We start from the raw sequence: 26744 nt of genomic DNA, 5'->3' as shown, positions 1-26744 counted from the left end.
TAGATACAAATTTTCGTACAAATGAATTAGATCTCATTGGTCTCGATTTCTAAAGGGGAAATTCACGTGTCCACGGGTGGATCAGGGCCCCGAACGGAGATGACATAAGCAAGTGCTAAAATCCCACTAGTGGAGTCTGATTGGTCGGAGTGGAGAATAGGGCTCACAATCACCACACACTAAGCGAATTCCTCTCTGATTTGGATCACCACTTCTCGGCTTGAGCCTTCTCTTTCGACACTCCGACCACCTAACCTTCAGTCGACAAATCAGTCAAAATGCGCGGCCCGTAAGTATCATGAGATCGCCCTCTACATCACTATTCAGCACACTGGTTTCGTCTATCTGCCGGATTGCGAGTTCAGCCAGTCCCTGCGAGAGTGATCAAAAATTTCTCGAAATGGAACACCATCACTAACAAGAATGTCTTTTGCAGCGGAAAGCACCAGAAGCGCCTCAGTGCGCCCTCGCACTGGCTCTTGGACAAAATGTCCGGAACCTATGCGCCCAAGGCCTCCCCCGGTCCTCACAAGCTCCGGGACTGCCTTCCTCTGATTGTCTTCATCCGTAACCGGTACGCACGCGACACCTTGAATATCTCGACACGCGACGAACAATCACTAACATCTCTTTGCTGATAGTCTCAAGTACGCCCTGAACGGTCGCGAGGTCAAGGCCATCATGATGCAGCGTCTGGTCAAGGTTGACGGCAAGGTCCGCACCGACACCACCTACCCCGCTGGATTCATGGACGTCATCTCCCTCGAGAAGACCGGCGAGCACTTCCGTCTCATCTACGATACCAAGGGCCGTTTCACCGTCCACCGCATCCAGGCTGAGGAGGCTGAGTTCAAGCTCTGCAAGGTCAAGCGTGTTCAGCTCGGCAAGGGCGGGATCCCATTCTTGGTTACGCACGATGCGCGAACGTGAGTTCCACACTCCACAAGTTCCGTGTCATTCAGTCGTTGGACCAAGCTTTGGTTGATCGGCGGAGGACAATGGAAACAGTAAGATCCCATTAGATCAGGACATGGTTTTGCTAACTTGCGTTTGTGCTCTACAGCATCCGCTACCCCGACCCTGCCATCAAGGTCAACGACACCGTCAAGGTTGACATTGCCACTGGCAAGATCCTTGACTTCGTCAAGTTCGATACCGGTGTTGTCATCATGGCCACTGGTGGTCGTAACATGGGTCGTGTTGGTGTCATCACTCACCGTGAGCGTCACGACGGTGGTTTCAACATCGTCCACGTTCGCGATGCTCTTGACAACCAGTTCGCTACCCGTGAGTCCAACGTCTTCGTCATTGGACAGGAGAAGCCTTGGGTTTCCCTCCCCAAGGGCAAGGGTGTCAAGGTATGTTATATTCCCTAATACTGTGTGTATATGAATTACCCTAACATTCTTTTCTAGCTCTCCATTGCTGAGGAGCGTGACCGCCGCCGTGCCCACGAGCTCGCTAACTAAATTCGCAATATCTTCTGATATCGTGAATTAGCTGACAGCTTAAAAACAAACAAAAACAGTAGCTGGGAAACGGCGTCTTGTCTTGCTTGACGGGCTTTGATAATGCATTCTCGTAGGTTCGAACCATAGCAAACAAACCAGGAACGGGTTAACCGCTTCGTTTCCGAGTGATATGATACCATTTGACGTTACCTCTTTCGAATATTTAATGACCGTATTTACTTTATTCCCTGGATCTTCAACACTTCCACCTATTTCTGGATGATCTGCTCTTTTTTCTCTCCATCATGGCTCATGAAGATCCAGGGACACGTAAATTTCCTTTCCTATCTGTACTTTGTAGTCAACATGCGAATGCATCGGAACCGCAGATGCTACTACGGCGCGAAGCCTACTTGCACCAATCCAGCTCGTCTGTACCAAAATTTACTACTACAAACAAACCCCCGGCTGAACCCGCCCAAGCCGTTTCAAGCTGAAGATCTGAGACATGCATCATCCCGCTCAGGAATATATTGCCTACATACATACTCATCTCCGGCGCAACCCCGTTAGCCCGAATCGATCAATCCACAGCACCAGCGCATCACCGCACCTCGGCTTATCCGATGCAACGGTCCTCCCGTGTCGGACCCGTGTCGGTGTGCGTAGTACACGTAAGGCGAGCGCGGAGATTGCTTACATACTGAGATGGCGATCAGAAAACTCAAGTCTGGATCTTCTCGACTGGTGTTTCAATCCGCATGCTTACGCATTATTATTGACCCGAATCGCGCTATAGCAGACCGAGTATCACCTCCAGACGTCAGTACTGGCGATCAGGGCCATCATGGACTTGGATGGGGATTGACATGCACGTGCTGTGTGCTCTGTGATGAAAATCGAGGTGTGTCCCGCATGTGGAGCTAGCTCATGCAACAGCGATGTGGAGTTATCGCAGATTTGCCCTACCACCGGCCGTGCGTAGAACTTGGTCTTTTGTTTAGTACATCTATACATGGATTGTTTGGGTTTGACAGGGGTATTTGTGGAGAAAGTTAGGTACATATATATATCTACACTGTTGTTCTGAATATATATCTGAAGGAATAGTGAGAGCGGGTCAAGAGTCTAAGAATAACTCACTCATTTCCGGTGTCGGATTAGGGATCCTCCCATTCTCTTCCGGATGGGCTGTTCTTACGTTGGAGCGGCTCGAGGAAAAGCAATGGCCTTATGGAATCGGCGCTTGTTCCGTTCAATCCGGACGCACCTACCACATCATCCCGAGTGATCACAGGGAAAGAAAGCAAGGGCTGAGATAGCCAAATGTCTCGCGCATCCAGTCATTGGAAGTATATTCTCTCTGTTAAATTTCCCGGGCAACTTATCATAGTGAGAGAATAGGATAATCAGATAGATCCAAACTCAATCCTGGTAGTCGGCCGTGCCACGTTCGGATCGTCTCCACTGAGGATACGGAGGATAATATATCCGTGTTCCAAGCGCCATCCAAAATATGCACAGCATGTGGCTGTAGGATGGATTCCTGACCCGTCATTTTATGCACCGTGGAGACCGATCAATTGGCCTTTCCAAGGTTGTAGGGGTGGATTCAAGGAAATGGTCAAGGTGAGGTGGTAACCAAGTGGGTAAGGGGGATCTTGGCTTGATGCATTCTGGGTGGTTGGGTGGCTGGCTGTACTGGCTAATATGTTAGCATTTGTCATGGAATTTGGAATCTGAGCTACACAAGACGCACAATGTATTTATTATCTGGGGGATGCAGGACAATGCAGTTGTGGATTCTCCTTAAGTGGGGACCCACTTGGAATGTGTACTTTTGTTCAATGTGCAACCAATCAAGCAAGCTCGTATATGTCGTTGGTGATATCAGGCGACGGAAGTAGAGTCTGCAAGTCCATGCTGCATGTAGAGTAGGAGGCTATATATGTGGCTAGTCATGTGGTTTTCTGGGAAATGCGAACGTTGGGCCTAGAACGTATTAGTACTAGTGGCTCGCTCTAGCATTCCCTGCATATGCTCTAATTATTATAGATGGGGCCTTGGATAAATCAGATCTCAAGTTAAACTCGGAAACTCAGAAACTCATAGACTCACGAACTAAACTCAGGGACATCACCATTTTATAAGACACTCCCCACAAACTTTGGCGTGGGTCTACCGAGATCCGTCCCAGTTCCGAGGAACTGGGTCTGAGAATCTTGGGATTTCACGTGGTGAGGTTGGGAACTGATTGGACTGGAGAATATACCCATCGTAGAATTTCTTACATTGGACTTCCTGCCGGTAGTTAACTATCTTGCTTAAAACAACGCTTGTTATGTAACTAGTGGGGATTGTTCCACCGGCAGTGGGAATGCTATATGCCAATACTCTGGGCTTCAGATGTTATCATGTCAGACCTTGGAGGGGTCAGTGTGTAGCGGTGTACATAGTATGTTGTGCTAAAATCTCACAAGGATCCGATCAGATCAAGGCCATGTTCTTTTCAATTGAACGAGAGCGAAAGGTTAATCGGCGATTATATTCAAGGCTATGGCAATAATGATCTAATAATGATAAAAGATCCGCCACTTCAAATCACAAAGTTCAATACTTGTTCCTGATTACCTGAATTGGAAATCCGCCCAGCAATCTGTGTGATGCTTCTATGGCCTATACTCCGGCCCTAGATTGACGGACAAACCAATGCGCGGACTTCCATAAAAAGCAAAGCTTCCAAGGTGTTCGGTGTTCTGTTCGTATACGGAGTATTCCTTGTCGAATTCCAAAAATATTCTTTGATCGTCAAGACTCCACTCACATGGGATTACGGCCACTACGTTAGCCTACGTTAGCGTCCATTTGGTGTACATTGGGAGGGCCTGGCCCAATGCTCGTTTTAGATTATCTTTCTCTCATATATATCTTATAACTAGTACTCACATTGATTACTTTGTGTATCCACCCTTGACCGACTAATTAGCCTTTGCGATTTAAATCTTTCCTTCCTTTGTAGGTTGACCGCTTCGCAACTCCTTTGGGAGACTATCTACTTGTCATATTGTTAACTGACCCAGATCGTTTCCTTTCTGCAGCCCAACGGTCAACGGGTGTTCGGCATATAACAATCTCGGTAACTAGCAGAGAGGCCCAACTTGCAGATCTCATTCCTTTTTATGGAGTTCACTAGTTTATCCCCGATCTAGAGCCCCTGGAGGTCCGGTCCTGGGATCCGAATTGAGTAACTCGCCCCCTCCCTATTTACTTCCCAATGACAATATTCCCCCCTTTTCCCGATGATTCTTCCCGTCAAGGAACCTTTCAGCTGGGAACTGGGATCTGCGCCCCTGTTGGTAATGTGCCCAGAGTTCCCCCCCCCCTCGTGATGTGTCGAACGTGGCGGAACGAGTAACAGGGATAAAGAAGTCCATCGGCTCTGGCCTTATAGTGAAAAACCAATCATCTTCACCTTTCCGAGCAACCCGCCTGTTTATTATCTGTGCGCTATTGGTTATTTTCCTATTTCTTGTACACATACGAGTACTCCCATACTTACTCCCTTCTCTCCCGCGTCGCGCCTGGCATACATCGCTCACCAGGGTATCCCTGCCCTGTAATTACTCTATTCAAGCGCCGTGTTACATGAGCGTCCAGCGTGTACTGTGCCCAATGTGTTGGTCTTGCTTTTCTGTCCCGTTGGAAACCGCATAAATGCAATCGACCAGCCCAGAAGAATCGGTCTTTGGACCACCTCCCCAGACCTTGGACATGCAATATTCACTATTCAAGGAAATGAACATGTCTGCTCAGTCTAGAATTGGTGCCTCGGACTGGGGCCATTCTTATCCGGCGATCTTCCAACTCGACCTGGAAATTCCCGCCTTTTTCATTCCTTATCGCTGGTGGGAAGACGAAGCCACAACGGTGTTCTGGGCATTCGACATCCAAGAAATAAAGCGTGTGATCCAGTTCGGACTCTTTTGCGACCCAAACTTCCCAAGGTCTTCGCTTTGCACTCGGAATGTCGACACCATAGAAACCTTTTTGAGCGCGCTGTCCGAACCCTACGAGTCCCAGCTCCTTGAGAGTCTTTCTCATATACAGAGGGTGGAGGAGATCCTGCGCCGGTCGAGTATATCTCCTTTCCAGGAGATTCCTTGGAGTTGGCTCCCGCCGCAGTCAAGTCCTACCCTAGATGCGCGGGCAATCGCTGCTGCAATTGAGGCCGAGAGCCATTTCCAATTTAGGCAGATTCCATTTGAAGAGTTTGTACGTGCTGCTCTCGGATACAATACTGTCTTCGTCGATTGGTTCCTGCAGCAGCACGCGGCTCTTTATATTATGCTCCAGGATCATCTGGGCGCCTATCCGGAGGACATTCCTCTGTACACCGAAGTGGAAAAGGTACGTTCGTCAATTCATTCGGCTATACTCATTATTACATAGAGCCTGAGCTGACTTTTATAGTATCTTCGGTCGGGTAGTCCATTCGCACACCGAGCGTTGGTCAAGTGCCTTCTGGCTGTGCGACCTGGCGCAAATCGTGACCTGCCTCAGCCCAATACCGCTGGGTTCGAATTCATCGCAGGGCCTATTCAGGCCTTATTCAAGGACCAGCCAGGAAGGCTTACTGCCATGCTCAAGATGTTGACTGTCTTAACAATCCGATATCGCCGACAGTATATCCATGCTCCTATCATGGATTGGCAGACTCCATTTGACACCTCTCTTCCTTTCCTAGACGATTGTCTCGAGTCGACATCTCCGAAAGACTTGGCCGACAGCATGAGAGGCCTGGACGAGCACCAGTTTGCCGAGTTGACCCAGCAAAGCCTAATAACAGAGGATTTCATCGTGGAACAACTGAAGATTCAGTGGCGCGAACTAAGCGTTTCAGTCTGGGAATGCTGCGCCGCACTCCCAGACTTGATTCCATATCTGCAGGAATGTACACAGGTGAGCAGTCCTTACTCCTAAACTTGCCGAGGTCCAAATATCACCCTCTAACCGTATGACCATCCGGACAGTTCCTCTTAGCAACCCGTGATTACCACTCTTTCACGGCTATCATAAAAGGCCTGCACATCTATACCATCTTGACATCGCGCCCCGGCAACATCCAAGGGAACCCAATTACGCTCGAGGCTCTGATTCCACGGGAAATCGTCTCTCTCATGAGCCCGGCTGACAACTTCGCCGTCTATCGCCAGCACTACCAGAACTTCCCCGGCATCCCCTGGCTGGTCCCCCACATCCGCGACCACAAAGAAAACGGCGAATCAGTCCTTCAACCGGTTTTCCACTACCTGCAAAGCACCTAATAGGCCCATAGAGGTGATCACCGGATCAGCGGCCTGCTAGGATCCTCTCCGGGTCCGGGTCCGGGTCCGACGAGAGAAGTAAAGCAATCAACATCGGTGTGTGCTTGGCTTATGTGGCTGCAGGTGGTATGACTGGTGGGCTGTTTCGATTGCTTGCCTCTCTGGTCAGCAGCTAATGCATTGATGGGGTGGTTTCCTTGGCAGTCTTCCCACGGGGTAGGTGATCTACAACCAGATGACGACCTCCTATAATATTTTATGATCTGTATTTCTATTCTGATACCCATGCTAGCATCCGGCAGCACCGGGGAGTCCGGCGTTGCATTATGCTAATATGAATCTAATTCTCTTTTTTTTTCCACATTCAGGTTCTATTTACAGCTGGTTAACAGTGGATGCTCATTGGAGCTTAAAACGTAATCGGATCAGCCCATTCTCATCCATAATCCCCACTAGTAACCCAGTCAAGCAAATACAAGCATACCGGCATATCCACCCGACCACATCCCAACCATGTTCATCCCATATGCGCCGACCAAGAACCTACGAATCAGATGAAACCCATTCCATCCGAAGAGCCGCCACAGGAAAGAGTAGGGCTAAAGTTAAACTGCGCAGACGTGCAGTCTCGCGCAAACGCAAGGGAGTGGAGTGTGGAGAGGAGCGAGCCAAAGCCAAAGACCCCGCCTTAACTTTCTTTGCTTTTTTGAGATCTAGCAAAATGATAGAGTGCATATTGGTCTGGCCAACCAAAGGAGCAGGTCACACCTCAGTCCCGCTTTGCAGCCGCCTTCGGCGCCTTCGCATAACCAAAAATGCCCAGGAAATAAGCGATCCTATTGACGAACAAGAACATCGTGACCCCGATGTTACCCCAGGTCAAAGCGTTCCATGCCGCAACGTCTGCAAATGCGGCCCAGCCCATCGCCAAGTACGTGGCGTAGACATGGCCAATATCGGCAATGGCCAGCCCGATAAGATAGTTGCGGAGTACTCTTGGTTCCGTTGTGGCGTGGCAGACACCCACACCGACTAGGAAGAGGAGCGAGTAGACATTGCCGAGCTGGTAGGCGAGCGCGACGCTGCTTGGGTGCAGGGTGGCCGGGGCTGCGATGTTGGGGGTTTGCCCGGCGATAAAGCCTTGGAGGTTGTAGATAGGGTAGGCACTACCGAGGGCCCTGTATTAAGGATAGTAAGTCAGTAGTATTCTTGCATTGTCGGGAAAATGGTTGGGCTGGTCATACAGGGAGATAGGCTCAAGGACGCCAAAGAGGATGTGTGGCCATAGTGGAAAGATGGTGGGCATTTTGAGGACCTGTGGCGTTCAATGTTATTCCCTTGTGTCTTCTCAATTGTTGTGCTTTGGTCCTGGCTGTAATTCGCTCGGAGCATCGGCATAAACAAAGCTCCCGGTAGCTTTACTTGCTACTTGCATAGAGAGGCAGACAACTCACGTTCTAGGACCAGGACCAATATCAAGTATAGCGTATCAATTGTATGATAGAATCCGATCAAATCAACGAGTGAAAGAAAGTCCAATGGGATATCTTTCGAAAGGGAATTGTTTCCCTTGCCAGGGGATCTCGGCAATTGGACAAAAATGGAAGCTGACGTAGACACCTCCCGGGACCCACTTTACTGGCGCCCGTCACCGCCCCGAGCCTAGCCGTTATCGCATGGATCTTATCAGAGCTTCATCTGACCCCCCAAAGATGGATGATATGTCAGATCCAGGATGAGATGAATTCTGTGAGAGCTGACCAAAATGGAATCTGCGAGCGCTTTGCGGCCCCTCGATGAATCAATACTCCGCGACCTCCCCCAACTCTCTCTCCGTATCGCCCCTCTACGAGAACCAGTATCATCACGAACCTTAAGCGTCCCATCGCCCCTCGAACCCAATGCCAGTGGGACACGGGAGCCGAATAATATCCCCAATTCAAACAGCAATAGCGGGAAGATCCCAGCAAATGCAAAAGCAGGCCTGCCGACCGTTACGGAGTTCCTGAACGCTGCGCGCATCAGGAAAACCGAACTGTCAGCAGACTCGCAGTCGAATGTGGAACGTCCCCCAAGGCCAATCCTTCCCGCTTTTGTGAATCTTCGTGCCCTAGAAAAGTTTCCATTCTCGTCATCTTTCGATGACGACGCCCTCCAAGGACCTCGCAAACGTCGACGCCGAGACCCTCAGGCTGATTCGTTCAGCGAGCATCTACAGTTACCTATCCCCCAGGCCCAGAAGGAGCAGCGACCTCCTCCATTTGGGCCATTTGCTATTCTGAATGGATTGAATGAGCCTCCACCTAATGCCGCCCTGCTTCCACCTATTGAGGCTGGGTCTAATATCTCCCAGCTTTTGACTAAGCCCTCCAGAGGCGGTGCTGCTGTTGACCCTGGGACGCTAGTTGCGGCTCATGTCGCGATCTCAGATGGACAGTCTGCTGCTGAAAGACGAGATACTAGACTCGAGGATATCCTCAGAATGTCTCTCAATGTGGATGAAGACGACGACCATAATGATAATGATGAAAATGTTGAAAGTACTAACCCGGTGGATCCTGATGAGATCGCCCTGGCTGTTCGCGACGCAGAGATACCCAGTAACAGTAAGGAATTGCTATTCCCCTCTGGACAGGATGCGCCAATGTCTCCTAAAACTCGTGGCCGGTCCCGTAAAAACGTGAGAAAGTGGACCGAAGAAGAGACGGCTACTTTACTTCGGGGTGTGGTCAAATGTGGGATTGGCAACTGGACTGCTATCCTTGCTCAACCGGGGCTGGAGTTCAATCAGCGAACTGCCTCAAATTTGAAAGACAGGTATGCTTGTTCTTGGCCAACTGTATGGTATTATGCTAAAGTTTCGTTATGAAGATTCCGAGTATTATGTCCATGGGCGTACCGGTAAGCGATTCGTTAAAATCCTCTGAAGTCAACTAGGATAGCTAATATTACTCCAGTACATCCGATCCCAATGAAGCTGCGAAACAACTACATGATACTCTCGCTAACACCCTACTCAAAGCCAAAGGAGAGGGCTCTGACGAAACACCCGGCAAACCCCACCTCTCCCATATAATGCCCTCCAGTCAAGGCTCCGAGTCAATCTCTGGAGCAAAAAGCCCGGCTCCCAGTCCACACAAACCCTCTACCTCGAGTACCGTCTCATCCACGCCCGACACAGATCCCGGGAGTAGTAGCATCCCCCAATCGCAGTCGCCCTCATCGGGAAATAGCACACCCGCTCCCGCGAGCAAGTCCCAGACAACCCTCGCATCTCTTGGAATTCCCGCAAACGTCGTAAAATCTAAACGTCGCTCTCGGCGACCCTTCACAGCCGTCGAAGACGAAGCCCTCCTCAAAGGCTACGCCGTACACGGCTTCCAATGGACTCTAATCCAGCAAGATTCCCGATTGAACCTAAGCCACCGCAAAGCAACAGACATCCGCGACCGCTTTAGAACCAAGTTCCCACACGCCTATCGTGATGGTGGCTCTGTGAATGGAAAGGCCTTTACCAACCCAAACCAGGGCCAGGGCCAGGATTCGGCTGCAGGCGCGTCGACCCCCCGCCCACCTCCTGTCAACACCGACCAATCTCCAAGCAAGGCCTATGCCATGACTCCAACTCCAACTCCGAATCCGGCTAACACTTCCCGCAACTCGGGGTCGAGGAGTCGTCACACTGCTACCCCTTCGCAGTCCAGTCTTGGCCAGATTGATCCCGCGCTCTTGCCCCCGCCTCCGCAGGGCTTTTCGGAGCACTCGATGTATCTTCCGCCTGCTGCTGCCGGTGTGCTTTCTTTCTCTTTGGATGATGGATCTGGGGCGGGTGCTGCTTCCACGGTGGAGACGCCGTGGGAAGATAATACCCTCGCTCCTATGATTTGGGATGAATTGACCTAATCGGGACAAGCCTTGGATGGGCTGTGTTGCCAACGCATGTTATGAACCTTTGAATTTCTTGAATTTTTTGGATTTCTTTCTCATTTCATTTTGATTTGCTTTTGGTACTCTGCGGAGCATTACTGTATCGCCTCTTGTTTTTTCCTGCTCTGTTTTCATTGTTGATCTATATCCCACAGTATGTACACGGTTGTTTTTGCTACAACCCTTATTTAGTAAAAGTTCTCTTTTCAAATTTGAATGTTATTGACAATCAAAGTGACACTGAGGAGCAAAAGATGCAACGAATCTGGTATTCTCACTATGCATAAAGATAGCATCGCGAAAGATGAGAGCCAATGGAACAATATTGGTAAATTGCCGGAAAAAGAAAAATCAGGAAAAAGCGCCTGTCCAATTAAGCCAAATAAAACCTGTACTTGCTTGTATCTGTATCTGAGTGGGGAGAAAGAAGCGGTGGATTCGGATATCAAACGAGCATAAAAGATCAAGCAATGATCATCACATAGCATACACTGCGGGGTACCCATTTTCAATCACGAAAGGTGTCAGCCGCGGACAGGATATCAAAGTGCGAAGTGAGGATTGGGAGAAGAAGAAGAAGAAGGGAGGAGGAGCTGGAAATAAAGGTGAAAAAAGGAAGTCCGAGGAGGCTAAATGGAAGGCCTATCCCATCCTAGGGAATGAGGCATGCTTCTCGTTAATGAATTAATGGTCGCAATAGTCATCTACCACGCATTGCGGTCCCAGTTGGGATCTGCAAGATGAGATTAGCAGACGTTCAACAATAATCCGCACAAGTGACTAGAATAAACCCACCTTGTATGTAGCTAGCAAGCACCTTACTCCCCGTCTGCAGAAGAGGGTGTCCGGCGACGATCTGGAGGAAGCGCTGCAGACCTTCGCGGCGATGCTCGATGACGTCGTCGCTGAACCGGTTGGTGAAAACCTTCCCGGGCAGTGGGGGTATCGTGACACGCGTGCTCTCGCGCTCGAGGATATCGCGGAAATACTCGAAATCAGAGTATCGGCGGCGCACGACGGAGTGTTTCAATTTGAAGGCGGGGATGTTGGTCCGGCACACAATCTCGTACGACGTGTACATGTTGCGGGATGTGCCATGGGTCTGGGGGTTGCGGACCTGTTGCAGTCGTTGTTAGTCTGAGTTTTTTGTTCTTGGTGCCCGATGGGGGTTGATGACGCGGGTTTTGGGTGGGGATGTATGGGGGCTGATTAGGGGAAGATATGGGCACGAGACTCTGGGGTATTGGGGTAGGTGATTGATTCGGGAGTGGATATTGGGCATTAGGCGCTAAGTAACTCACTTCTATCTCGAGGAAGTTCTCGGGAGGTCCGTAGATCTCCTCGAAGGACTGCTGTCGCGATTCTGGGACGGACTGCATCGTGGTGGGGTTGGGGTGATGCGGAGGGAAAATTTGAGGGGAAGGCGAGCGGGCTTTTATATTGAGAATGCTTGGATGAGGAATCGAGTGCGGACTATTCAATTAGACAGCTTGTCTCACTCTAGTTCCTTGGACCTGAATACCACAGAGCAGATCCTGAGGAACCCGAGCCTCGGGAGTTGGAGAAGCATCTCTATCAATGGAGACCGGGGAAATAATTGATCCGTCCTTTTAGCTTATCTTCTTGACAGCCACATGTATACATACGCCGGGTGTCAGCCCGCGCTTATTCTGATTTTTTTGTTTAATATTCTCAACGGATGACAGCTGATGACGCGTGTGCCAGCAACCAGTCGACAGTCGCAGAGATCCATACTCGCAAGCCACTTTCTCGTACTTGGGGGCTTACGACGAATTTCTCGCTGGGTGGGGCAATGGCGAAAGAGACTCCACCGCAGAATTCTTTGCTTTCGGCATCGGGCGGCTGAGAATCGCTCATAGTTATAGCCTGTGAATATAGACCTAGGTTGCTGTCTGTATTTGATGTCCGTCAATGACCGAAAACACAGCTGCTAGTCCTCCATCCAGCACGGGGTTCGGGAGTATATGGGCGTTGGATTTGAATTAATTTGTCTGATCTATTGGCGTCGAGGGGAGTTGAAATTAACATCGTGTTGAAGTCTTGGGCGTAAAGGATTACTTGCCTTCAATGCAATCATCAAAAAGAAGGACTACGGACACACTATTTACACAGCGACACACTCCGTATGTCCACTGCTGGCAACAATTCTCAATCAGCTTACCTATTTAGAGATCACCTAGTCTGTTACTATGAAGCTGTTCCACGCTATTAATCTGTAGCCTTCACCCTAACTTCTTCGTATACTCAAACTTAATAAAAAGACATCCAAAAAAGAAATTATGCCAGTGCATTGCTTCTGATATCCACGCAACGCTTCTTTCTGCTCGGTATCATAGCGTAGAGACGGCGCCTCGCTGACCTTTTTTTCTAAACAGGAGTCGAGGGTATTTTCTTTGTTATCGAAGGTGCTGTGGTATTCAATCTGAGTAGGACTCTATAATATAAGCGGATTAGTTGAATGTTCACGAAGGGAGATGCAAGATGGACCTACCATTTCTTGTCCACTTGGGATTCGGGTTAGTCATTGACTTTTTTTAATGAATCCCCCTTAAGGGCTGGTCTTTTCTTGCCATCCACATTGCTGGTTGACATGGTTGGTGTATGTGCTCCCTAACAGGGATGGCTGAGATGGGGATAGAAGGGCGAAAACAACTGTCTGTGATAGGGTGGTGTTATCTAGGAGGGAGTAGGAAAGAGGACAGGCAACTGCTCAAAAGGATATATAAAACATACTTTTTTAACATCAGACTACTTCATTTATCGCCTTCTTTTCGAGGCTAAGAGGACGCATCTTGAGTGGCAGCTCTAGTTCTCTACTACGGTTTAGAAGTAGATAAGCTTCAGAAGTGAATTTGAGTGAATTAGTAGTGAGTTGGAAGTTAGTTGGACGTGAGTTGGAAGTGCATGAGGGTTTAAAGAAAATTGATTGATTCCATGGATGTCCTTACTAGTGTCATTATCAAAGTAAATATTGCTAGTATTAGCATTAAGTTATTCCTTCATATATTTGCTTAGAGGACTACTTTAAATTGCTTGATGATACGGCTATAGCTCTATAGAGAAGATGTACAAAATGTTACGTACCAGTTCTTGAGTATTTGTCTCTTTTGTATTCAGATATCGAGAGGGAGCTTCAATATCCTGCAATGGAGAGATCTGAACTCCTTCAGCATTATTATAAGGGGTTCGGGATAGTGCTTTCGTTGACATATGATAGCTGTATAACACGCATATGCAAAGCTAGAGATGCATTCACCATGGGCTTCTACTTCTTTGCATATAATATGCCCATTTTGTTTCTTAAAGGACAAATTGAGTACTATGCTCTCAAAATAAGCCACAGACTGGAGTGCGTGAAACCAAGAGGCAAATTTATACACCAATCCAGAAGGTATAAGTCCTGAGATACAAAGGAAGTGCAAGATGTCATCGGCGTTTAGCCTCGGAGTTAAGGTGAATGACATAACCCAAAGCCAGCGCCCGTGACCGAGGTCGGGACTTATCATCTATGTATCGATAAGCACCATATCTCCTCATCTATCACTACCGCATACATACAACTATGAGTTCAAGGACACCTGATAATGGGGGAGAATCTCCAAGGGGCTCAGAAGGGATCTGGCATCCTGCCCACGAATGGCTGGAAGACGACGAGCTGGATCCCGAATACCACCCCGCGCTAGAGCCATCCCAGGACGATGGCGCATGGGAGGACGACACACTCAATGATCAGCAAATGAGATCGGAGGGGGCAAGCGGTAGGACTGAAATATACGTCCTCAAAATACTATACAAATTCACTAACCGCTACCTTGTGATAGGCTATAACCACATCAACCTCGAAAACATCCAAATCGAACTTACAGCGGACGATTCGGAGAGCGAGGACACAGGCAATCTGAATGAGGGGCGCACTCGTAGTACGTTGCGCTGGAAATTCTCAAAGGGTATTAGTACAATTTCTCACAAATTACAGTACCGGCTTCCCGATTATTCGAGTTACTTGCATCCAGTGGCTTACAACATATCCTCCAAGCCAATGGTTGGCCAAGCGCTATGGAAGAAGAGCAAGACCAGATGGAAGATGAAGAAGATGATTTTGTAGGCGACGACGATTTCCTGCCCATGTTCCGAAATCGCCTCCGAGCCAGACGATCCGCAGAAACCCTTAAACTGCCACCGGTTCCTAACCCGGAGGGCAAGAAGTTGATGAGCGAAGGTCATTTCGGAACTGATAAATTTTATGTTGACCGCCTCAGACAGCGCAAGAAATCTCTCGCGACAAGCCTAATGTGGCGAGAACTAGGCATTGATACTGATGGAGTCCAGAAAAGAGCCAACCAGTCTATTTCTCAGGTAGGCCAACTTAGTCGGCACATGTATCATAAAACAGTCAGCGGGGCTAACGCGTACGTTTGACGCCTAATAGGGCCTCATTCCAAGTTCGATTGCGGACATGATCATTCACTATGACACACGAAGTTATTCAGGCCAGTTCTCGGATGATGGCAATTTCTTTTTCTGCTGCGCACAAGACTTCAAGGTTCGGATGTACGACACATCCAACCCCTACGACTGGAAATACTACAAAACCGTCGATTATCCATTCGGCCAGTGGACTATCACAGATGCGACGTTAAGCCCCGACAACCGTTTCCTTGTCTACAGTTCGATACGAAGTCAGGCATATATGGCCAGCACAGACCCAGAGGATGATTCAGATCCTACTGTTTTAGACTTTTCTGCTCCACCGGGCCGAAGGAGTAGACGGAGTTGGGGTAGTTCACACTTCGGGGTATGTGAAGTGATGCTTTAATTGTCATTTCAATGGCTAACCTAGTGCATTTTTGATAGATCTGGTCTCTTCGATTCTCCGGAGATGGACGTGAAGTCGTCGCTGGCACATCAGAAGACTCGGTCATCGTTTATGATCTGGAAACACGACAGCCAGTTCTAAACCTCCGAGATCGGCATCAACATCATGTCAATGCTGTGTGTTACGGCGACACATCATCACCGCATATCCTGTATTCTGGATCAGATGACACGACAATTCGGGTTTGGGACCGACGGTCAATGGGCGATGGGCGTGAAGCCGGTGCCTTTATGGGCCATACCGAGGGTCTAACATACGTTGACAGCAAAGGCGACGGCCGATACGTCTTATCAAACAGCAAAGACCAAACGATGAAGCTTTGGGATCTGCGGAAGATGATGACCACCGCCGATATCGAAAACATCGACCCTGTCGACTACACAACTGGCTTCGATTACCGATTCGAGCAATATCCAGACCAGTTCCGCAGAAATGCCAAGAATGACTGTTCTGTTGTTACATATCGGGGCCACCGAGTCCTCAAAACCTTGATCCGCTGCCACTTCTCGCCACAGGGAAGCACAAACTCACGCTATGTTTACAGTGGGAGTGAGGATGGCAAGGTTTATGTGTACAACTTGGATGCCACACTAGCCGGCACCATTGACGTTGGTCAAGCGACACTCAATTCGCGGCCGCGTGATCCAGATGCCTATGCTACAGCGTATGAGATGAGTGGGGAGATGCTGTGGAGGACTTGCGTCCGCGATGCAAGCTGGCACCCAAGTGCGCCAATGCTAGCAGGTAACTATATCCCAGAACGTTCGTTTTAGTAGACATTGCTAATGCTGTGTTCAGCAACTTCTTGGAATGGCTGGGGCTTGTCTACTGGCACTTGTACTGTGCATTCCTGGAACGCCGGTGCTACTAAAGACGAGGGAGATCCACCGCTTGGCAAGAGTTATGATGACAGACTACGATATATCCCTGAGTTTAACCGATTTCACGAAAATGCAGTAAACGCTCGACCCCGACGTCCATTGCGCAGTCGACCTGTTCGTCGATGGGCTGATGAGGAAGCTGAAGATACGATATGGTAGGTGAAGGATGTCTTTTTGGTTCAAAAGCATTCAAAGTTGGCTTTCGTGCACACCCTGGGGGTGTTCGTGTTCAATATATCTCACAATATCTACTCAGTAGGAGTAGACACATTTCTTTTGACGAATACAATACGTCATGTCATCTGGTCCACGACTGTAGATATGACCCAGGCTGTCCAAAAGCCTAGTATAAGATATTGTAGATGGGAATAAATGCCTCGAGGGTGTATATTAAGTAAAACAAGGACCCCTATTGATACAGGATGTGAAAAATGGTGGTATCTCATAGATAGCGATCATACTCTGTCTCCTATCGCTCGCCAAAAAAAAGCGCCAAGTGGCCGATGGTGATCGCCACGGGAATTCAAAACGTAAAAGGAGCAATGCTTTGCAGTGTGAAAAAGCTCGTAGTCCAGGGTTGTTTGGGGAGTCCCACGTGGTAGGTCATAGTGCCCAGTCGATTTGATAGAGCGGTGTCATTCATAAGGGCATTTTGCCTGATACCACCTCTTATCGCTCTTCCTTTCTTCTCTCTGCAGGCTTTTCCCATTATCAACTGTTTCCATCTCCCCAAACTTATCAAATGGATCTGAACATCTCCTGGGAGTGCCTCTCCCTTAAGCGCCACCGACCAGCACTTGGTTGACGGGAATGTGAACTGTAACAAGCAGGTTAATACAACAAACATGCAATGAATATGCAGACTGATATCCGCAATCTAACACGCACTCAGCTTGACGAAGTAGCCAATGGCTCCCTATCGGCGATGTCAGTTCTTCCGCCTTAAGATGCGATCCAGGGGTTGCCACAATGGCACATACCATAACAAGGAAACCCATGCCAACAGCCTGGCTGATCTTGATGAATTCACGCTTATCGGCTATTGGAAATGTCAGCGTGTCAGGAGCTCGCGAAATGACCGATCGACATACGCTTGGTGCAGCGGCGAACGAATTGAGAACCCTCCCGGATGAAGTCCTTAGGGATATCGGCAAGCTCCTGCAAAGTCTCAGACATGATTGCGAAAAAGAAGGATTATTGAAAAAGATTAAAGAACTTGAAGAAGAATGAAGTCGCAACAAAAGAAGAACAGGTGGTTTCTCCGGAATGACCAATTGGCCTCTCCGGGGGACTGGAGAATGGAGAATAGTTGTTCCAGCTCCCAAGGTCTGGCCCGTCGTCCGCGCGCGATTACATCGCCATCGCCCCAGCTGCTCTCATTGTCGGCCCTAAGATCTTTGGTGAACTTGAGAAAGCCCACGACGTCGTGATTGACCAAATCCCTTTCTCGGCGCCCGCGTTTATACCCCCCTATAAGAGTTTTCTTCCCCTTCCTTTTGCTTTGGATCCTGTTCTCTTCCCCCGTCCGTCACTACATTCATTGCCTGTCTGTGGCATCCTTCTCTTCTCCTTTTCCTCTTATTACTTTGTATCCAACAGTCGTGGAACAACCCTGATTCCCATTCTCTGTACACCGCGTCTGCAGCTCGCGCAAGTCTTGTGCCTACCGGAAGCGCTTCGCTTCGGATTGTACGTATTGTCTGGCCTCTTTGTTTTCATGTCTGTCCTTCCTATGTTACCCTTCGGGGGCTTGGCCAAATTTCCAGTCGCTTTACCTGTGAAGACTTCCAACAGGCTGTTGGGAGCTAATACGGGATCGTGATACCCCTGCACTACTTGCGCTTTCTTTCGTGATGTTTTTTCAATGCTAATTGGTGGCTTGTGCCTGCAGACATGCACTTTTCTTGATTTGCTCAGAAGCGGAAAGGATCAAGAAGAAGAAGGGCCTGTACTATCGAACCTCAGATACTCAGGCAATTTCAATAATTTCTTCGAGATCCAAATCCCCGAAGGATACTAATCTAGCTCGCAATGGCTACCGACGACGATAACTTCGACATTGACATCTACGGCGACGGCACTTACAATGCCAATGAGCCCGGAGATTTCAAGCAGGATTCCGAGCTTGTTCTGGATGCTCCCGAGAACCAGCCCGAGTCCGGCGCCGGATCATCCAACGCCGTCAAGCAGGAGACCCCTGCTCCCGCTCAGACCCAGCAGGTGAACCCGGCGAACAACAATGGAGCTCAGCCAGCACCTCAGCAGCCCGCACTCAACCACGGTCTGCCTGCTCCCCCCAGGGAATCAAGCGCAAGGAATACGATGATCAATCCGTGGATCCCGATGCTACCACTGCGTTGCTGATTTCTGAATTGACCTGGTGGACAACTGAGGACGAAGTCCGAAGCTGGTCGAATCAGGTCGGAGTTGAGGGCCAGCTGAAGGATGTGACCTTCAGCGAGCACAAGGTGAACGGCAAGAGCAAGGGGTAAGAACATCACAGACTCGGTTGTGAACAAATACGATGTCGAGCATTGATACTAACGTTTTCACAGTCAAGCATTTGTTGAGTTCACTACGGCTCAGGCGGCTACTGCAACTAAGCACAACATTGAGAGACAAAATACCCCCAAGCGCAAGTACACCGTTCACTACACCAGCCCTCACCAGAATCCCTTCAAGACCCTCCCCAAGGATACCCCGATGCGCAATGCCGGCGGTCGCGGCGGTGGTGCTGTCCACAACCCTAATGGCAACCCCAACTACGGCATGAACAACCACACTGGCGGATTCCGCGGCGGCCGAGGCGGCTTCGGCAACCGCGGCATGGGCGGTAACATGAACAACAACTTCAATAACCGCAACAACTTCAATCCCATGGGTGGATTCCAAGGTGCCGCGCCCAACCCCATGATGGGTGGCTTCCAGGGCGCCCCGATGGGCGGCATGCAGAACTACGGATTTAACAATCGCGGCAACATGATGGGTGGCATGCGCGGCGGTGCTGGTATGCGTGGCGGTCGTGGTGGAAACATGGGCGGTGCTCCGATGATGGGTATGCCTGGTATGGCTCCCCCCATGGGTGGCATGGGCATGAACCCGATGGCTGGTATGAACCCCATGATGGGCGGCGGCATGCCTGGTGGCATGGGAGGCAACATGCCAATGCAAGGTAAGTGATTCTGGCATACACACTGATCGTTCTTTCCGTTCCTCAATACTGACAATCTCCAGGACAACAAGGTTTCCAGGGCCCCAACCCCGGATTCAATCAGGGCTACTACAACCCTAACCCCAACAACCAGGCTGGTGGCGCCGACGCAGGTTCTTGGAATCCCCACGGCGCGAAGCGTAGCCGCCAAGACTAAGAACCCCAACGTCATGTTGCTCGGGAACCACACGTCATTTGGCCTCGTGGTGTCCCTAGAGCCTGTTGCTACAGACCTGATGGTCTTTGCGCGTGGTGAGGTTTCTTCAGATTGAGGGATTGATTTTTCAAATTTTTTTCATGGTTGCTTTTTTATGTCCAGCTGGAATGACGAAATCGGGAGAAGGGAATGGAAGAAACGCCGAACTACTGAAGATGTTTTCACGAGATCATCTTACTTGTCCTGGATCTGTTTGGCATTCGCTTTCCTCCCTTTAATTCAACGGCGTATTAGCAAAGGATATCTTTTTTTATTCCATTTTCCACATGTACGTCTTCTAGACAGCGTGTACTCGTACATCCATGTAATTACATAGCTCGGGCAGTGCGCGCAGAGTGAGATGTAATACTCTCACGTCACTTTCACGTTACTCAACCGTCACTTGAGACGCGGTATCCAAGATCTTTCACGTTACTTAACCGTCAGTTGAAACGCGATATCTAAGACCTTTGACGTTACCTAATCGTCACTTGAAACACGGTCGATATACAAGACCTTTCACATGTCCGCAGTAGCTAGTGCACCTGTGCTCAAGCTACATGCGCTGCTATGCAATGCAATACCCCTGCATCAGACACGCGATCAAAACATCTCCTATCAAAAAGAAGCAAGGTACACCCTAGCTCATACAGGGAGCTTGTCCTTTTCATGCATTGCCCAAGGCAGACTACACAACATTGTACAGATAGTTGACGGTGGCAGTGCAAGTAAAGCTGGTAATTAACGCTACATTGGATAAGGCGCAGACCGCTTCTTGAAAAAGGGTATAGTTGGAGATGTCTGAAACCGAGACTGGGAAGGGCTTTTACAGCGCATGAATCATATTTCATTTCAAGTCCAATCTCGTGATTCATGAAAAGTCATGTAAGTAGTATGCCCCCCCTATTAAACACATGAGGACATTATGCATCTCCTGGAAGTTGGATGCAGACTTGCACAGGAGGATCTGGATATCTAGCGCGGAGAATTGATAGAAAAGAAAGACAGGAGGAGTACCAAATATTTGGCAAGTCGTAGAGCATATGATCATAAGGACGTGCGTATGAATGAGGTATAGAACAGAAGGAGCCCATTGTGACCCATCAACAAGCAAAAAATCTTATACATAATATCCTTCGATATCAAGTCCAGTATACAGCGAGGATCAGATAGTAGGAGCTTCTGGTACGTATCGGCATCTATGCCGCTGGTCCACTGGGCGAGTTTCGTCAAGGCCCACTTGACGTCAAAGCTGAATGACCAGTTTTGCACGTCCTCGGTCTGGTAGAGGCGTAGAGTGAGCTCGGATCCGGACGGCGACGGGGGAGTGAGCTCTTGCTCTGAATCGGTATCAGACTCAGCATCCTCGTCGGTAGTTTCGGGTGCGATAGAGTGAGTCCTCTGCTTCTGGGTGTCTGACTTTGCTGCTGCAGATGCGTGGATAGTAAAGAGCCTCACGAAGAGTCGCACTCGAGTGTGGAGGCGATGACCCGATTTGTGCGCCCAAGACATTGTTAGTGTCATCTCGATGCGCTTGTTCGACGATAATTGGAGGCTTTCGTGGGCTTCATAGTCGACAGTTGGGGTCACACATGCGCATTTGCAACGAGACACCAGCTGAAGAGGGTTTAGAATGGGCGAAGGAGTGTTTTTGAGAACAAGATATTTGTATAAGCCTAGATTCGGACCTCCTGATGCTTTCGCTTTTGGTTGCTTGGTCTGTCTTCTGACGAAGAACGGGTCAATCAATGTGCCAAGTCCAATGCTGCGAAGTAACGTGGTATCGCTTTCAAAAATAGGCGACTTTTGGACCTTGTTGCTGAGATCACTCAGAGATGGATGACTTTCTGAATCCATTACAACCCTGATAAACGGATTGTTCCGGGAAAGATCGTTCATGAACGTGTTGGTCATGTCCAATGATCGTGGGTCCAAGAACTGTATATCATCGTCAAACAGTTGGGTGGGCATAGTCTGAGGTAGCCCAAAGTTTGCCAATGCTCCAGGGTTAAAGTAAGGTTCGTCCAAGTGGATGATGGTAGAAGATGTATCTGGGAGGTCTTGTACAGGCGTTGTCGAGGAAGCCCCAATTTGAATAGCACTCCGGGGCACGTCACCACACTTGTGGCAAAGGTCAGGTTGGCACTGTCGACATTTTGCCATGTGATGATCGCACCATCTGCATTTCTTTGAATCAAGGAGATTCTCTTCCTTTTCGTCCGGGTGCTTGCGCTTGGTCGAATGATCGGTTCGTGGCAACCCGGGAGTTTGTGAGGGTTGGGGGTTATTGGGCGTCGCACTGGCTTCTCCGGGGAGGTGAGCCCTGGACTCGCGAGATGATCCCTTAGGAATTTGTTCAATGGCATCAATGACGCTTTGACGACGGCTGCTGTTGAGCCGATTATCAGAAACAGAGTGCGGATGGATTATTACAGTCCTAATATTTGATTGTTTAGGCTGCGAGCCTCCGTTTGAATTGCTTGGCCCGGCTGAAGAAGAGCCATGGCCATGGTCATTGCCATTACCGTTCCCGCCATTCCTGCCACCATTGTTGCCGCGACGAGACCGACCGCCGTTGGTAGAGGACTTCTTTGAACCAGGGGAAATAAGACAGTGACGCTTGACGTGATCAAAATAGACAAGCCAAGAAGATGTCTCAACCGGGCAAAGGGGGCAGTGAGTTGGGTATGGATGTCTCATTCGAGTTGCCTCCACTTCAGCCGGGAGCAGATCGGATTTTTTGTGTATGTGCATAAGATGATCACGCATTCTATCCCGCCGCTGGAGGACTTTGGAGCACTCGGTACAGGACCACTCGCAGTCGCGTATACTATGCTGAGCCAAATGTCTCTTCAGGGTACCAAAAGTTGGAAAGGTTGCTCTAGCTGTCTGAGGATCGCATACCCAACATCGATACATTTCTTTTTCTTGTTCCGACGAGTACTCAGTTGATGCAGCAGGAGGTGCCGGGAGCTTTGACTGAAAGAAGGTTTTGATCGTTTCGAGGTTCTGCATGCTTTGAGAGACTTGATCAGAACTACATCGCTGGTTGGATCTGAGAGCTCTCCAGGTGCTGTTAACCTGTTCCATGACGCCGGCAGGTGGTTCAGATAAAGGTTGCAGAGAGAACGGCGTGGGATTTGGTATTCCAATCGTGGTCCGATCAAGATTTCCCGAGGGATGAGCTGGTCGTTGAGTGATAATTGAACTTCCTAAATCACCTTCTAGGCTTTGAGGGATATTATCATCCCCCAGGGGATATCCCGGGTTGATGTACGCCAGATCATTTTCGTATTGCTGTGGAGGTTCTGGAATTTGACTAATAGGCTCGGTGTTGATCCATCCAGAGTCCTGAAAGGCATCCGTATTCGGGAAGCTCGTCACATCAGCAGAAGAGTAGGCTCCTGAAGGATAATATCCATAATACTAGTCAAGTATTAGGACCCTGAAGCTAGGATCTCTGGATGAAAACTCACTAGATCATTATCTGTACCAGTAAACTCCTCCGAAGAGGCAAGGGAGCCAGAAGGTCCAGGATAATGTATCATCTCATCGTCCTCCTCATTATTGAGAGTGGAGTTCATAGCGAATAGATCTCTTTGGGAAGGCGAATAATATTAAGCAGAGAAAATGGTGTTTGAAGCTGAGTCAAAAGAGTAGGTTTCATCGACGAGAAGGGGGGACGAGAAGAGCAAGAGACGAGAAAAGAAGACCTTAAGTAGGTAGAAGTGGTTAGCCTACGCCCGCTCGTGCCCGGGTACCAGTGCCAGAGCCAGTATCAATTAAATAATGATGTAGAACGAGATTGAAAAGAAAAGAAATCAAAGCCTAACGCCAAATTGGGAAGGAGACATTTTCGAATAAGAGACGCTGGCTTTCCACCGAGGGACCGTTTCTGGGATGTTGGCAACCGAGCAGGGGGTTTATCCGGTCGAAATGGATTGAAATCGCGATTCAGCAAGCAGTGAGGCAGTGCCTCACCTCGGTATGCAACTGATTAGCTAAATAAAATCAGTGCAACGAATGACAGGTGTCATGCAGTCCAAAGGCTCCTTAGAACAGTGGGCGCTTAGGCCTATGTTCTAACTCGTTGGATTCTTCCTATGGTGTAGTTCGGACATTCGCGGGGGAAGGAGGTTTTGGGACTGAGGAAAAAAAGGAGATCGTATAGATCAATATATTGTACATGATTAAAACCCTCACTACACCCGTTTTTTTGGTGATGAAAATACACAAAGGCCAGTGTGGAAACATGTAGAAACCTATGCGGTAGAACTGTTGTACGGAGTAGTAATAATCATACAGGCACATCTAACCCGATATAGCTGACCAGTTGGGTATGAAATCCATATGAAATCCACCGCCATCGGTTACTTGGAGTTCAAAACAAAAGGTTGGAAATGTCTCTGGACGTATCAATTCGATCTCCGAGAAGCTTGGACGAAGCAGGCGGGAAATGCAATAGGATGGCCGAAAATAATATTCGAGAAATTAATACGAACAGAAACTACCCGATAATCATCGCCGAATCCAAAGTATCATGCCATACTCCGGACATATATACTCCGCACAAGATAGAAGCAATGCAGTATGGATCCAACGGCGCACGGACTTGACCATTGTCGGAAGTGCCAGGCGGAAAACTAACGTCGATCGTGTTGAGAAATCTCAGGGCGAGTTGAGTTTTTCTACTCCGTATGTTGGAAAGTCTAATGCTCAAAAGGTACGGAGTAGATTACTCCGTACAATGCTCACATTTGATCGGCAAGAGCGGGGAAGGTAATACGGGGATTGGGAACGCAGGATATGGCGAATCGGATGACTGGTATCCCACCATTTACGCGCAGCTCTGCCAGGGTGATTGGGAGAAAAGGCCTGTTAATCCCAGAATCAGCATCAGCACTACTGCTGCGGGATAAACCAACCATTTCCTTTCCAGACCACTCGGATGTAAACGCTTTGGTTGATTAAGATGAGTCTAGAACGGCAAGCCCAACCGCTGCCCTTTTGAACCAAACAGTCTTATCCTAGGCCAACAATAATACACGGATGTACTTTTGTTGGGCAATTGTGGTGATACTCGCCTATCCCCCATCCCCATTCAGACATTGATTTTTATATTAGTGGTTGTCGGCTTATTAAAAAGCCTGGGAGGGATGGATATTGATACTTATTCTTTAGATAAGAATAATTATGCATAAATCCGGGTGGAGAGGGAGAAAAAAAAAAAGAAAAGGGGTTCGCAGTGATGGTAGCCGTACTCCCGGCGGTAGAGTTACTGGATTTGGAACCAAGTGGGGTTGTACAGCATATCTACCATGGCTCATCCAAAGTTTCAATGCAAGATTGAACGACACTGCAACTTGCTTTGTTAAGATATCCTGGATGGATGTAAAGGAATCTCATTTCTTCAATGTAACACAATAGTACCCGACTACAATCCTTGTCTAGATCGAGGAAGTGAAATGGAAACAAAAGGAACGCAAATCCAAGTATATATATGTACCTGCAAGGGGAACAGACAACGACACCAAACGGTTCATCAAGTGGTGATCAGCAAGACAGTTCCAGAGCCCCACTCCGTACTCCGTAGTTCACTAACTAGTTAACTCCCAAGTCTTTCCCTCCCAATAAATAGCACCCCAAACCAAAAAGATGAACCAAGCCCCGATCTCCCCCGGAACCCTTTACACAATAACCTGATACAAACTCCAATGTCCAAGCTCCAATCTCCGATCTCCAATCTCAACGAACAACAGTGGCCAAAGCCTAGCGCTTTGGCGAGTAGGTGGCTTTGGTTGATGACCACGGCTCCGACGAGGGGGTTGCCTTCTCCCACGACTCTAGCATGTATGAGGTCCCCTTTTTCGACTTGCCATTGGAGGCGGATGCAGACTTCTTCGAGGTGTTATCTTGACCGAAGGATGTTGTGTCTTTGCTAGTGGTGCCGGGGTCTTTAGTCGCGGGGAGGTCGGACGACGAGACTCTGAGAGAAAGTCAAGGTTAGCGGATGGAACAGATAAAGCGAAAAGTCAGACAGATTCTTAGTGAAATAACACCAATGACAACTGAGTTGAATTGGGTGTATCGCAGGGGAGTTCATATATTATCACCTGGGCAAACTAGCCGGCTTACTTATTATTAGAGCCCATCTCCACTGAAATTAGTCGAAAGCGGTGGTGAACACGGCCTTTGACAGAGGGGGATAAAATGGATTTCTTCGTAGCTAGACAAGCTACTCAACGGTAATGCAAGTGAGCGGTGCAGATTCCTGCAGAAGTAATCAAGGTACGAGCTATGCTTCCGAAGAGTGTGGATTGATGACTTCTAGGAAGGGGAGAAGCAGGAGTTATAAGCCAAATGAGTTCACGCCTTGACTATCTCATTGCCTACGAAGAAAGCCCGGGTAGCAGAGTGGCAGCGGTGTTGTTGGGTAAGGTTGGAGATCGATTGAATCGCCAGGTTTTGTATACCCAGGCCTTTTTAACCCAGGCATATTTAACAATATTTTCAGAACCTCAGTAGTTATAGTGCTGACCGGCGCTAGAGTTAGATAGGAGCTTGGCAGCTAGTATGGCTTTCTTTTTCTTGTCTTGTTCACTAAAAAAAAGAAATAGATCAATTGCTGCACATGAACTGGGAAATGATAGCTCGGTAGTCTGTTCAGTCCGGCATCCAGGCCTACTCACAGCAGAAAATCCGATTTTGGTCTAAATGACCTGAGGCGTAAAACCCGGGGGAGTGGCTTGTCATCGCATGCCGTACAGGGAAGGGACATGCATCAGACAAAGGTCATCTGTTCAGCAATCATACCGCCCTTGATAATCGACAGAAGGTACATGTATTCATTGTTCCTG

At 48.8% G+C, this 26744-nt stretch overlaps 11 protein-coding genes across 11 annotated transcripts; 5 read left to right on the top strand and 6 right to left on the bottom strand.

The window, feature by feature from the left end:
- Positions 1-278: 278 nt before the first annotated feature.
- N7518_002995 (40S ribosomal protein eS4) lies at positions 279-1469 on the top strand (the record flags this gene model as incomplete). Its single annotated transcript, XM_057183922.1, has 5 exons — positions 279-289; positions 437-574; positions 642-926; positions 1064-1358; positions 1416-1469. 5 exons carry the CDS (start codon positions 279-281, stop codon positions 1467-1469), a joined length of 783 nt encoding a protein of 260 aa, XP_057045372.1.
- Positions 1470-5165: 3696 nt separating this feature from the next.
- On the top strand, positions 5166-6775 carry N7518_002994 (uncharacterized protein; the record flags this gene model as incomplete). The annotated part of the gene is made up of 3 exons (XM_057183921.1): positions 5166-5858; positions 5922-6410; positions 6482-6775. The coding sequence occupies 3 exons, from the start codon at positions 5166-5168 to the stop codon at positions 6773-6775; spliced, it is 1476 nt and encodes a 491-aa protein (XP_057045371.1).
- A 769-nt stretch (positions 6776-7544) lies between these two features.
- On the bottom strand, positions 7545-8081 carry N7518_002993 (uncharacterized protein; the record flags this gene model as incomplete). The annotated part of the gene is made up of 2 exons (XM_057183920.1): positions 7545-7953; positions 8020-8081. The coding sequence occupies 2 exons, from the start codon at positions 8079-8081 to the stop codon at positions 7545-7547; spliced, it is 471 nt and encodes a 156-aa protein (XP_057045370.1).
- Positions 8082-8540: 459 nt separating this feature from the next.
- Positions 8541-10678, top strand: N7518_002992 (telomere repeat binding factor family protein; the record flags this gene model as incomplete). Its single annotated transcript, XM_057183919.1, has 3 exons — positions 8541-9592; positions 9647-9676; positions 9733-10678. 3 exons carry the CDS (start codon positions 8541-8543, stop codon positions 10676-10678), a joined length of 2028 nt encoding a protein of 675 aa, XP_057045369.1.
- A 728-nt stretch (positions 10679-11406) lies between these two features.
- N7518_002991 (sorting nexin-3) lies at positions 11407-12081 on the bottom strand (the record flags this gene model as incomplete). The annotated part of the gene is made up of 3 exons (XM_057183918.1): positions 11407-11435; positions 11498-11819; positions 12004-12081. The coding sequence occupies 3 exons, from the start codon at positions 12079-12081 to the stop codon at positions 11407-11409; spliced, it is 429 nt and encodes a 142-aa protein (XP_057045368.1).
- A 313-nt stretch (positions 12082-12394) lies between these two features.
- N7518_002990 (uncharacterized protein) lies at positions 12395-12580 on the bottom strand (the record flags this gene model as incomplete). Its single annotated transcript, XM_057183917.1, has 1 exon — positions 12395-12580. One exon carries the CDS (start codon positions 12578-12580, stop codon positions 12395-12397), a length of 186 nt encoding a protein of 61 aa, XP_057045367.1.
- Positions 12581-14285: 1705 nt separating this feature from the next.
- Positions 14286-16639, top strand: N7518_002989 (WD40 repeat domain-containing protein; the record flags this gene model as incomplete). The annotated part of the gene is made up of 6 exons (XM_057183916.1): positions 14286-14481; positions 14545-14643; positions 14700-15079; positions 15153-15518; positions 15578-16343; positions 16398-16639. 6 exons carry the CDS (start codon positions 14286-14288, stop codon positions 16637-16639), a joined length of 2049 nt encoding a protein of 682 aa, XP_057045366.1.
- A 617-nt stretch (positions 16640-17256) lies between these two features.
- Positions 17257-17656, bottom strand: N7518_002988 (translocon subunit SSS1; the record flags this gene model as incomplete). Its single annotated transcript, XM_057183915.1, has 4 exons — positions 17257-17297; positions 17369-17396; positions 17461-17519; positions 17572-17656. 4 exons carry the CDS (start codon positions 17654-17656, stop codon positions 17257-17259), a joined length of 213 nt encoding a protein of 70 aa, XP_057045365.1.
- Positions 17657-18511: 855 nt separating this feature from the next.
- Positions 18512-19848, top strand: N7518_002987 (uncharacterized protein; the record flags this gene model as incomplete). Its single annotated transcript, XM_057183914.1, has 4 exons — positions 18512-18700; positions 18781-18968; positions 19036-19652; positions 19715-19848. The coding sequence occupies 4 exons, from the start codon at positions 18512-18514 to the stop codon at positions 19846-19848; spliced, it is 1128 nt and encodes a 375-aa protein (XP_057045364.1).
- A 1086-nt stretch (positions 19849-20934) lies between these two features.
- On the bottom strand, positions 20935-23471 carry N7518_002986 (putative C2H2 zinc finger domain protein; the record flags this gene model as incomplete). Its single annotated transcript, XM_057183913.1, has 2 exons — positions 20935-23313; positions 23364-23471. The coding sequence occupies 2 exons, from the start codon at positions 23469-23471 to the stop codon at positions 20935-20937; spliced, it is 2487 nt and encodes an 828-aa protein (XP_057045363.1).
- A 2185-nt stretch (positions 23472-25656) lies between these two features.
- Positions 25657-26039, bottom strand: N7518_002985 (uncharacterized protein; the record flags this gene model as incomplete). The annotated part of the gene is made up of 2 exons (XM_057183912.1): positions 25657-25873; positions 26023-26039. The coding sequence occupies 2 exons, from the start codon at positions 26037-26039 to the stop codon at positions 25657-25659; spliced, it is 234 nt and encodes a 77-aa protein (XP_057045362.1).
- Between the last annotated feature and the right edge of the window lie 705 nt (positions 26040-26744).

The sequence above is a fragment of the Penicillium psychrosexuale genome, assembly GCF_028828465.1.
Source record: "Penicillium psychrosexuale strain IBT 29551 chromosome Unknown utg000002l, whole genome shotgun sequence".
Classification (NCBI taxonomy): domain Eukaryota; kingdom Fungi; phylum Ascomycota; class Eurotiomycetes; order Eurotiales; family Aspergillaceae; genus Penicillium; species Penicillium psychrosexuale.
The sequence above is the reverse complement of the archived record's forward strand: the minus strand, read 5'-3'. Positions and strand labels throughout refer to the sequence as shown.